The sequence below is a fragment of the Myxine glutinosa genome, chromosome 10 (genome assembly GCF_964187855.1).
Source record: "Myxine glutinosa chromosome 10, kmMyxGlut1.1, whole genome shotgun sequence".
Classification (NCBI taxonomy): Eukaryota; Metazoa; Chordata; class Myxini; order Myxiniformes; family Myxinidae; genus Myxine; species Myxine glutinosa.
This window is the reverse complement of record NC_136270.1, coordinates 2,349,343-2,362,170: the sequence shown is the minus strand read 5'-3', so window position 1 is coordinate 2,362,170 and position 12,828 is coordinate 2,349,343. Positions and strand designations below refer to the sequence as shown.

Here is a 12,828-nt window from a genome sequence, read left to right as displayed (position 1 = left end):
CGTCTGGCCGTGTTCTGGCCGGTGCAAGGCGATTGTGTGCATCCAGCGGTAACCGCTACAATGGTATACATATGCACACCATTTTGTTTCGTGATGCAATCCAAGATGGCCGACTGGCAGCCATTTTAGTTGTGGAAAATCCGATGTTGAACACGTCATCAACCATTTCTCGGACTTGCATTTACCGATCTTATCTGGAGACATTATCAAATCAAATTTAAAATTTTAAACTGACCGTATAAGCACCTGCGCTTACTGTTCTGTCCTTGCTATGAGGGTCTTTACCCTCTCCTCTATGGTCATTGCATCTTAGTGCCGTGACCATGTGAGGTACGAGCACAATTTGAGAAGTCGAGATGGATCTTCGATTCATCACAATCGACAACCACTCTGCCAAATACATTTCTGTGACCCATGTATTTGCACCATAGAGCCTGGTGTAGGATTAGCGGTTAAGGTGCAGGCTTGGGATCCTAGGATCCTGGGTTCGAATCCCGGTCGATCGCTGAATTAACGCCAGAGGTGTTGACTCAGCCTGTCATCCTTCCGTAGTTGGCAAATTGAGTACCGGCTTGCTGGGATGAATGATCCCGGTGTGTACCCCGATTTAGAATAGGTACACCGACACCCCGATTTAGAATAGGTACACCGTATCGCTGCGCATCGGAAGAGGCGACTAAGGGTTGGCACCCGGCCAGGAAGGGCATCCGGCCATAAAAACATTGCCTCAAACAGGGAACCATGATTGCCATTGGGCCTGCAAGGCCAACCCCCTACTCGAGCAGAGAACTTGGCCTTAAAACGATAATTCATTCATTCATTTATTCATTCATTCATGTATTTGCACCATGCCTAAGCTAAAGCACTTGGTACAGCCCCTTCATTTAATGGATCTATCAGAATCATGTCCAAGTCATGTTCTGATAGAAAAGTGACAAGGTTTAAGACCTTTACGCAAACTATTACTCAACTTTGGTTCATAATCACATGATCGACCTCTGTTCACATTTGGCGTGATCAAATATTACTCATATATGGTTGTTGAAAAACAGTTGGGCAAACACTTTCCTGTGCATGTACAACTATATACTCGTGTGTGTGTGTGTGTGTGTGTGTATATATATATATATATATATATATATATATATATATATATATATATATATATATATATATATATATATCAGGTACATATTTTACACATTCAAAGCGAAATTCAATGTTTTCCTAGAACTTTATCAATCATATTCCATATAATCTCAGATGTACACATGAGTATTAAGCATAAAAATACTGCACTATGTTATGTACAATCTGGAGTCAATAATTCAAACACAATTATACTGTATTGTAATAATAATAACCAAATGACATCAACTAAGTTGCCCAGCTCCATCAATTAGTCATCCTCAATGGTAACAACAACTTCTTCTTCTTCATCAGCATCACTCTTCATCATCTTCACCCTCATAACTGTAAGCTACTACCTTCGTGTGTTTGATTTGGGATGGGACTTCACCATGACACTTTCAAAACAATGAACATGATCATTTAGCTGCTGAGCACCGACACCGTGCTGTTCAACATGGGTTGGTGATCTGTAGAACATCCACACCTCATCATCTCAAGACCTACAGTAGTTGCTGGTGAAACATTGGCATGCAGTGTAACTGGTGTAAGTGACTTCGTCTCTATCATGATCCCAACCGAAATGTACTGGATTCAATAGAGGAGGGTCTTGATCTAATGCTGAGCACCAAGTACATACCTGTGGATGTGCTCTATATACATTGTGTTCAAATGCTTCAGTTGTAGGTGGCGATGTCCTCAATTCAAGAGCTGACGTCACTTTAGGTTTAACCATCTTTGTTGACCATATGTACGAGTAGTATCAGACCTCTGACATATTCTGCCAATTCGGAATTTAGGTGCTCCATAACAAGAAGCAACAAAAGATGTTGCTTCATCCAAGCCATCATCCGTAATGGCATAAAGTTTGCCAATATGTTCTAATGTCTCTCCAGATTTCATTTCTCTATGGCAGTGCCCTTGCCAATCCCAAATAAATAGGGGACCGTGTCACAATCTGTTAATGCATGTGCATGTACGAGTAGTGAAGCACCATTGGTTTGCTTCTCTGATGTTGCTTTGATGTCAAAGGTAATTCTTCCAGAGCTTGTGCCCATCATCGCTGTATCCTACAAGTCAGTTGCAAAGTATAAATGGACCAACAGGATCCAGAGGGTTGATGAAATATTCAAATTTCAAACCAATCTTGTTCCTGTCTTCAGCATCCGATTGTATATGGGATTTCATCTCTTCCTTGTATACAGTAGTAACCTCTGGTTGGAATTGGCCATCCTTCATTGCAACGACATCCTTGACAAGTTGACTGCAGATGTTGAGGCTCAGAGCCCATATTTTTAGTGCCTTAGGCTTCATGGTTATGCCAATGATGCCATGTGGGCCATGTCCATACCACATGAATGTTGGGGAAACAGGATCTGAAAATTTCTTCAATTGTGCTCAGTCTATTTAATAACAATTATACACTAAGCTTTTTAAGGTCATAATCTGTCAAGGAATTGAATAAACAAGTAACAAAGATACATACAATTAAACAAGGCAATCTATTTCACAACAAAGGCAATACAAATCTGACAACAATCGACAAGTCCTTCTTCTGCAACTCGATGGAGCACTGCAACCCCTTTGGGCTGGCGCCCCTGCATCACACATTTCAGGTCTTGATGCCGTGAGCCCAAGGCCCTCAAAATATTTGGACTATCCCATGACGAAGCTAAATGACCGGGCTTGTTGCTCCCACATTGCAGATACGTCGGTGGCTTCTTTGCCTTCTATCGTCCACTTTCTGGTCTTGCAGCCTCTGCCCATTCCATGCAGTCCCTCCAGGTCTCTCCAGGGCAAATATATTCTGCCAGTAACCCACTTCTTGTGCAGGCAGCTTTTTGAACTCATTTGTTCCGCTTTGCTCTCAACTGTGGAACCAACTTCCTCAGTCTGTTCAATCTCATTCTTCACTCCAATGCTTCAAGACAGCTGCTCACCACCATCTCAGGTCAACCCCCATCCATACCCATGATATTTTCTAACCTTATTAACCTTCCCCAAGCCACCTCTTCCTTTCAAGGTTATTCTATCTTCTCCCCTCCTTTCCATTTTTGCTGCTTCATTCCTGCTTTTCCCTTCATCTTATTTCAGCCACTTCTTGGTGTGTTTGAGCAGGTATCCAGCTTGTTTACCCCCATGCCCCCTCCCCCTCCACTTACTTTCTCATTCTTCTCCTCAAAAAAAATTCATTCAAGTGTCCCTCTAACCTGATGTTGATGTGTTATATGTCCTGCTTTCGGCTGTGTTCTAGCTCTTCCACGAGCATGAACCTGGTATACAAAAATGTTTTATGATGAAGTAGGGAACGGTCATGGTGTGGCAGGATTTAGAAGAGGTATATACCAGTAACACGTGATTGTTTGTATGTCTTGACTACCGTTCTCACCCTACATTAACCAAAATCCTTACACCCTCAACATGAACCACAAATGGTTGCGATGGTCAAATACAGGCAGGAACACACTTTCTGTTCCACATGCATTTTCCAAATTCCAAATTTTGTTCCATTTCTTTTTGTTCCAAATTTTGTTCCGTTCAACTTTCCGTTCCAAATGTTGGTTGGCTGAGATTTGTATATTGACCACAATATATGTTAAACATGTTTTGTGTTTTACATGGAAAGTTTTGGAGATTGTATCAAAATGCCTCTAACTTATCACAGGAAAAGTATAACAGTGTACCAATGAGTATGTGATGTGTGCGCTTGATGTTTGTTGCAGGAGGGTTTGCTGCAGTGTGTACAGGAGGTATGCCCACTGCTCTCATGCCCATTGTCGCTGCATACCTTCAATGGGCAGTGCTGTCCTCGCTGTCATGGTGCGTTAAATCAAAGTTCTATGGTGCCAGACAAACATACGTCATTGGATAGATATATTCCATGTATGTTTGTGTTATTTTATCTCTGAAGCCAATATTGCCCGAGTTTTTTTATGACAGTTTTTTTTAACATGACTTTTCTTTTCTGCTCAATAATGTCATCTCAAGTAAATGCAGCCCAAATTTTGTTGCTTGTGATTGGCCGGTCAATTTTAGCAAGGTGTGAATTGGTAGATATTATTATGACACTAATGAATCATATAATTTATTTTGTATTTATGATAAAGTAAGGATCTTTAGTTGTATTGAGGAATATCTCGATATAGATCTCAACATCCTTTTTTTTTTTCTTTTTTTTTTCTGTATACAAGATCGAGGCTCGTGTAAGAGCAAACGCATTGAACATGAAAACATGCACAGACACATAAAACATCCAATGAAGGAGCGGGAGACAAGATGGGGAGAGAGGGGGAAGCACACAAGTACAACATTTGAGAGCAGGGACATCGGGAGATCTGTAGGAGGTAGAGGGCTTGGGGTGAGGAGGCGTGGGAAGGGGGGTGGAGGGGGGGAGAGGTTAAAAAAAAACAACAACACATGGACACTGCTAGGGCTTCCAGGAAAGAAGTCGGTATTTCAGAAAAGTGTATCTGGGGTGAATTAACAGGGGTAGAAAAGATCAAGGTTTTGGATGGGGGAAAGATAAGAGATGGTGGTGGACAGCTGTTTTAAAGATCTGGAGGGAGGAGAGGGATATAAAGAGTGAGGGAGGTTGTTCCAGAGGCGGGAGATAAGAGGAATGAAAGAGTGAATGTGAGCAGGGAGTCTTGATTTTGGCAGTTTAACCATAAGAGGGTTGCAGGCAGATCTTGTTTATCATGCTGAAAAGAGGTTTCCAGCTATTCAAAGACAGTCGGTCTTCACTCATTGGTATTGAAACTCGAATAGTCAAATTGATCTCGAAAAAGTCTTCAGACTGGAATCTGAAACGGAGGAAGCAATCACTCACTTCAATATAGAAGCTATAACATCATGCAAACTCAGTTATTGAATCCAGTCCCTATCTGCCTGGTCATAGAACTCTGATCAATGGCAAGTCAAAGAAGCAAATTGTGACCTCATTTGAACAAAAGCACCCTGAAACCTGGAATACTGACCTACTGTGATAAAGACAGATATTGAGAGGATAAAAGACAGATGTTGAGTGGGAGAACACTGAGCCTGATCACTGTCTTGTTGGACAATTATCTTGGTATCCTTCTATCAGACGACGCAATCACCCTCCTTCCACCTTATCCCTTATTACCTTCACCTGTCCTGGACTTCTGCTTCACAACCTCCCTCTTTCTTTAGTGCTGAGCAAATTTATTTGAATTTGTCAATTCCAAGATTCCAAGAATGCAATTTTTTTTTTTTTTTTTTTTTTTTTGTATACTGAATCGAGGCTCGTGAAAGAGCTAATCTCCTCTACTGCAACTTTAATGGCCCCAATTAATGCCATCCTCTTGTGGTGTCGGCCAAGAGGGAAGTGTGGGGTAAGTCTTTCACAAACCAGCTTTACATTCAACTGGAACCAATTTCGTCAATATATAATTTGTACTTTGTTTCGGGTTGATACCTCATTTCTCTTCGTGAGATCTTTAATGTCGTGACATGGTGAGATTTTATACTGTGGGATCTTTAATGTCCACCAACTAATGACAGCAAAGGAGACATGCAGGTAATGTTCAGCCGAGTTTGCATGATGTTATAGTGGACTCATTGATTTTCAACGGTTTGCCTGCAAACTACCAATCCAAAAGTTTATAGTCGTGTCACGATTCAAACCCAGATGAGATAGATTAGAGGAAAGTGCACGTACTACGTCTGCACAATCCTGTCAGACTCTCCAATAATGTAACACTGTGCAGAACTTGGACATGTATTAACCAAAGAGACAGTTCACAAATGATTAAAGCCATTGTCTGCTCTGCTCGTACACAAAAACAACTCGTGTATTTATATATATATATATATATATATATATATATATATATATATATATATATATATATATATATATATATATATATATATATATAAATATATATATATATATATATATATATATATATTTATTTATTTATATATATGTATATATATATATATATATATATATATATATATATATATATATATATATATATATATATATATATATATATATATATATATATATATATATATACACACAGGGTGAGCCAGAATTATGATAATTTTTAACACTCGTGTAAAGGTAATAAAAAGTTGTATTTCAAAACAAATTCTTACAAGAAAGTCAAGCACATAACATGCCATTTAGTTGTGAAAAAGAGCATCTCGGAGATGCGCACCATTTCGTCTGACACATTCCTCGAATCTTGGACGCGAAATTATTCATGACGTTCTGCAACATGGCCAAGCATTCCCTCACAAAAATTATTGCAGGCAATCTCATCATCTTGGCTTAATTCCTGGACAGTTTTGTATTTTATAGGGATAAAAGTTTAAATCCTTATGCAATATGCGGCATAGTGACGTGTGAGAAATTCGTAAGGCTGATGCATGCTTTCGGCTGGAGCGATGCGGACTTCTCAAAACTGACTCCCTTACACGCTCAATGTTTTGTGCCGTTCTTACTAACTTGGGTCCTCCTGGCGGTTTCTCTTTTAAAGTTGAACCGGTCCTCTCAAACTTGTGAACCAATAACTTGATAGCACGAACAGACGGCACATTTCCATGACATTGTACATTGAAATGGAGTTTGAATTGATGTTGTGCAGCAGTTGCACTATCATTATTCTTGTAAAACGCTTTGATAGCGAAAGCACATTCTTCACCTGACCAGTTCCACATAGTCAATCAAGTGTTTTTGCCTGCAAAAAAAAAACAAAATCAGTAAAAAAAATAAATGCATGTAATGTACTTCAATAGCATGAATGAATTTCTTTTGAAATACAATTTTTTATTTCCTTCACACGAATTTCAAAAATGACTAAAAAAAAAAAGAAATTTCAAATTTCTGGCTCACCCTGTATATATATACAGTCACGTGAAAAAGTAAGTACACCCCGTGTAAAGTTTTGACTTTTTCAACAAATTTCAACATACAGCTATTTGATCTTCATTTCAACAATATTGATAGATAAAGGTGATATAATATAACAAATATCATGAAACATTTACATTTTGTAGTCCATTGTATAATTTAAATAAACATAAATGCAAATTTCGCATGTGGAAAAAGTAAGTACACCCTTGGCTCTAATAGGTGGTATTGCCCCCTTTGGCAGAAACAACCTCAAGTAGGCGTTTCTTATAACTGTCTAGCAGTCTCTGACATCGCCTGGGAGACATTTTTGCCCACTCCTCCATGCAGAATTCTTTCAGCTGTGCGATGTTTGAGGGGATTCTTGCATTTACAGCTCGTTTCAAATCCCCCCACAACATCTCGATGGGATTTCGATCCGGGCTTTGACTTGGCCATTCCAGACCCCTCCATTTCTTTCTTTTCAGCCATTCCTTGGTGGATTTACTGGGATGTTTAGGGTCATTGTCATGTTGCAAGATCCACCTTCGGTTGCGCTTCAACTTTCAGACAGATGGCCTCACATTATCCTCAAGCACCCTCTGATACAATGAGGAATTAATAGTGGATTATATGATGGTGAGCTGCCCAGGCCCTGATGCAGCAAAGCTGCCCCAAACCATAATATTTCCACCACCATGCTTTACAGTTGGTATCAGGTTCTTGTGGTCAAATGCTGTCTTTGGTTTTCGCCAAACATGTCTTCTGGTACTGTGGCCAAATCGCTCTACCTTTGACTCATCTGTCCAGAGCACATTGTTCCAGAAGTGCTGGTCTTTGCCTAGGTGTTCATTGGCAAACTTTAGTCTTGCCCTGATGTTCTTTCTGGACAGCAAAGGTTTCCTCCTGGCACACCTCCCATGGAGATCAAATTTGTGCAGCCTCTTTCTCATGGTAGACTTGTGCACTTTGACATCCACAGTGGCAAGAGCTACCTGAAGGTCCCGTGATGACATTCTGGGGTTCTTAGAGACTTCTTTCAGTATCTTGCTGTCTGCTCTTGGGCTGAACTTGCTGGGGCGGCCTAGCCTGAACAAGTTGGCAGTTGTTTGGAATCTTCTCCACTTGTAGTAAGGGAAACATATGAAAGTCTGTTAACTAAATTGTTACCAAAAAATTTCTTCACCAATATGTTTGTAAAGGTGTGTAATAACATGTGTTAAAATGTTGAAGGTCAACTCCTGTGGGAAACCCAGAAAAAAGCTGTTGAATTCGGGTACCGAAAAATTATTTTCGAGAATTTTTATTTTTTTAAATCGGCCCTTAAGTAACTTATGAGGGGTCAAATAAGGGTTTTTCATGATTCTGAGTTGATTGTTAACATTTATATTTCACCACAGACACTCCTTTGTGGAAAAATAATTTCTAAATATATCTCATTTTCTACTTTGCAGGACATGGAGTCTAGCAATATGGATGAAGACGTTACTCCACCTGTGCTCAATTGCTTCATCTGTGCACGCTCGGATACACCAGCTGAAAGGCTCATACAGGCAACTCCAAAGGGATACTCAACTTTATTGAAACAAGCAGAAACTGTCGAAAATGTTACTGTTGTGGAATGTATGAAGGAGGCTCAAAAGGAAGGAAAACTGAGGTACCACCAGAAGTGTAAAAATGATCTGTACAACAACTTTGTTGCAACCACCAAGAAGTCAGCTCAAGCATCAAAGGCAGAGAAAGAGTCATCAAAGTTGAAGAGAAGACGCACTACTTGTGAGTTCAGTTCATCAACTGGCTGCAGTTCTAGAAGATCACAGTCAGTTGACCTCCTGTATAAGGATGTATGCATTCTTTGCAACCAACCAGCCCAGCTCTACAAAAATAATCCAGCACAAGCTGGAAAGAAATACAGAGTGCCAGATAATTTGACTGCAGATACACTGAAGGCAAGCTTGCTGAAGACAGCACGGAGTCGCGGGGATGACTGGGGCACTGAAGTCATTGGACGCCTGGAAGGGATCAACGACTTGGTAGCAGAAGAAACACTGTACCATTTGCGATGCAAACTTATGTTTGCGAGAGGTGACAGTTTGTCCAAGACTGATGAGGAAGGAAAAAGGAAGAGAGGACAGAGGAGTATTGATGATGAGCGAGAGGCAGTTTTTATTGAATTCTGCGAATGGTTAGACTCAGAATTAGAGCATGGGGTAATGAACATGGACCAAGTCCATGAAAAGCTGCAGGAGTTTGATCAGTCACCAGAGAAGAGCCTTTCTTATTCAAAGCATTGGCTAAAGATAAAACTTCTAGAGAAATACGAAGACACCTTGTATTTCACAACACAGGAAAGAAGGGCAGATGTACTCTGTCTCAAAGATGGCACCGACAATATTCTGCGAGAGCATCATGCTAATCTTGACCATGGAGATGAGAAGACTCAGATCATAAAGACGGCACTCAAGTTCATATCCAATGATATTGCCTTGATTGATTTAGGTCCAAAGTCATACCCCACCACACACAGTATGACTGACATCGATAGTCAGCTGACACTTGTTCCTGCAAGCCTTCAGATGTTCTTGAGACCGATTGTCAAGACAGACGAAAGAGTTGCCGTTTGGGGGCAGAATTTTATTAAGGCCTGTCGACCTCGGTCTGGAGTATTGCCACACCAAATGGGGCTTGCCATACAACTTGATCATAGATTTGGGTCAAAATGGATGCTCAACAAGTTCCACCGGCTGGGATACACTGAGTCTTACACGGAGACACAAAACTACAAATACTGCTTCCTTAATAGTAGGAGTGGAGATGATGTTCCAGATACTTCTGGCACTCTTGACACCATTGTGGAGGAAACCGATGAACAGATCAATGATGAGGTTGCGGTTGATGCTGCGCTTGAGGATCAATCAGTGATGACAGCCAAAGTGCCAGCCAGTGAAAGTGAATTGTCAAGTAATGATCAGGTGGTCTTTATGGAAGTTGGGGAAACAAACAATGCAGTCACTCAGTTTGTTGGAGACAATATAGATTTAAACATTGTCTCTATTCACGGAAACACTCCCTTTCACTCAATGGGTTGGATCGAAGTCACCTCTCCGGCACCACCTTTGCCAGATCCACAGACAACAGCAGCTTTCCCCTGGGTGAAGTTGAAGGCACTCGACAAAGCTAAGATCCTGAGAGGAACTGAAGTAAAGATTATTCCATTTACGAACAGGAAACAGATAGGAACGAACGCGATCATGTTTCTCCCCCTCGCTGAGCTTTCCTCCTCCCTGGCTCATGATCAGCCACTCCTCACTCCAGGTGACACACTCTGGGCAGCGGGGTGGGTGATCAAAGCCAACGATCCTGAGTTCCCACACTCCAACTGGAATGGCTGGATGAAGAGAATCCATGCTAATGATGCAAAGCAGAGCACACAGATCGAGTTCCTCCCAGTTATTGAAGGAGACCCTGATGACCTCAACACCATCTTCACCACTCTGAAAGAGTGCATACGGATCCTTCTACAGAGCATGTCTCTGAACCCCAGTGACTATGGATGGACAATAGGTGTGCATGGGTATGAGCCAGTTCCAACACTGGACCCCACGGCTCCTGAGGAGCTATTGCAGTTCACGAGCTGTAATTGTCATGGAGATTGCAGCAACCAGCGATGCAGCTGCAAGAAGAATGGGGTCACGTGCATCTCGGCCTGTGGAGGCTGTAATGGCATTACATGCAGAAACTGCAGTCATGATGTTGTTGAGTCTGAAGAAGACATAGACAATGACTGTTGAAACTTCTGACATTGTGAATGAGAAATAACTCTTGAGTATTATATATGTATGTGAAATAAAAGCTACTTTGTGTGTAAATGTAAAAGTGAAAATATAAATGTTAACAATCAACTCAGAATCATGAAAAACCCTTATTTGACCCCTCATAAGTTACTTAAGGGCCGATTAAAAAAAAAAAAACATTCTCGAAAATAATTTTTCGGTACCCGAATTCAACAGCTTTTTTTCTGGGTTTCCCACGGGAGTTGAACTTCAACATTTTAACACATGTTATTACACACCTTTACAAACATATTGGTGAAGAAATTTTTTGGTAACAATTTAGTTAACAGATTTGTGAAATATCTCATAAAATGCCCTTACTATTGTAGATGATCTTCCGGACAGTCGAATGATTGATTTCAAATTGTTTGGAGATCTCTTTAAAGCCCTTCCCAAACTCGTAGGCATCTATAACCTTCTTTCTGAAGGTCTCAGAGAGCTCTTTTGATCGAGGCATGGTGATGCCGCACACTTCAACAACAAAGAGCGAAACAAACTAAATGTCTGAGGTTTAAATAAGACAGGTTCCTCAAAGATCCTCTGCAACGATGTTCGAATCATTTGCACCTGAGCTGGTGCACCTGATTCTAATTTTAGGTATTTGAAGTAGTGATAAATGTAGGGGTGTACTTACTTTTTCCACATGCGAAATTTGCATTTATGTTTATTTAAATTATACAATGGACTACAAAGTGTAAATGTTTCATGATATTTGTTATATTATATCACCTTTATCTATCAATATTGTTGAAATGAAGATCAAATAGCGGTATGTTGAAATATGTTTAAAAAGTCAAAACTTTACATGGGGTGTACTTACTTTTTCGTGTGTGTGTGTGTGTGTGTGTGTGTGTGTGTGTGTGTGTGTGTGTGTGTGTGTGTGTGTGTGTGTGTGTGTGTGTGTGTGTGTGTGTGTGTGTGTGTGTGTGTGTGTGTGTGTGTGTGTGTGTGTGTGTGTGTATATTGGACTACCACTCCAACAGTGGTCTATTCTTTCAGGTTCTAAATTGTGGGTTGAGGCGAGCCAGCTGTTCAACCGGTGGGGTGAAGGCTTCTTTGTCTTCGATCGTCTACTTTCTTTGTCTACTTTCATCCATACAAACGTATAGTACATAGTCCAAAAATGAACTGGCTTTTTATAATCTTTTTTTTTTTTTTTTTTTTTTTTTTTTTGCATTTTAAGGCCATTTTCCCTTCTAGAGCGGGGGTTAGCCTTGCGGGACTTTTGACAATCTTGTCCATTTTGCCCTATTCTCTACAGCTCCCCTTGTTAACCCCCTTGCCCGCATTTCTTCTTCCACCACCTTTAGCCAAGTCTTTCTCGGTCTTCCCCGTCCTCTACTTCCTTCTCCATTCATTTCCATCACTCTTCTCATCCAGTCACTTTCATCCTTCCTCAACACATGACCAAACCATCTCAACCTGTTTCTCTTCACAGCATCCATCACAGGCTCTATTCCCATCATCTTTCGCAATGCATCATTTGTCTTCCTCTCTCTCAACGATACTCCACACATCCACCGAACCATTCGCATTTCCACCCTTTCCAGCCTTCGTTGCTGCTCTACGTTCATTACCCAATACCCATGTCTCGCTCCCATAAATCATAACACTTCTCACACATGCAGCATACACCTTTCCCTTCAGCTTCAACGACACTCCCCTCCTCGTCAGCACGCCACTCAGTTCCCGAAACTTCTTCCATGCACATCTCACTCTAGCAACCGTTGCCGAGTCTGATCCACCTTCTCCATTCAGCATGTCTCCGAGGTAGCAAAATGTTTTCACACCTTCTAGCTTCACGCCGTCTCCAAGATACAACTCAACATTTCCGCCATCTGCAGCTCCCTCCGTGCACACCTTACACTTGAATGTAGCTGCCACACTGGTTAATTTTTATACAAGCATTAGTATTAGCTTTTTATTAGTATTAGTATTTTTTATTATTTTGTGCTGATAGCAAGATAAATGAAGACTAGGTTGAGCTCTAGCTGAAATATT

At 40.8% G+C, this 12,828-nt stretch overlaps 1 protein-coding gene across 1 annotated transcript in view; it reads left to right on the top strand.

The window, feature by feature from the left end:
- Positions 1-12,828, top strand: part of BMPER (BMP binding endothelial regulator) — a 152,996-nt gene that overhangs the window by 94,348 nt on the left and 45,820 nt on the right. The window contains exon 7 of the mRNA XM_068127194.2: positions 3,852-3,948. Within this exon, the coding sequence (XP_067983295.1) occupies positions 3,852-3,948 (97 nt within the window). The remainder of the gene's footprint in view (positions 1-3,851; positions 3,949-12,828) is intronic.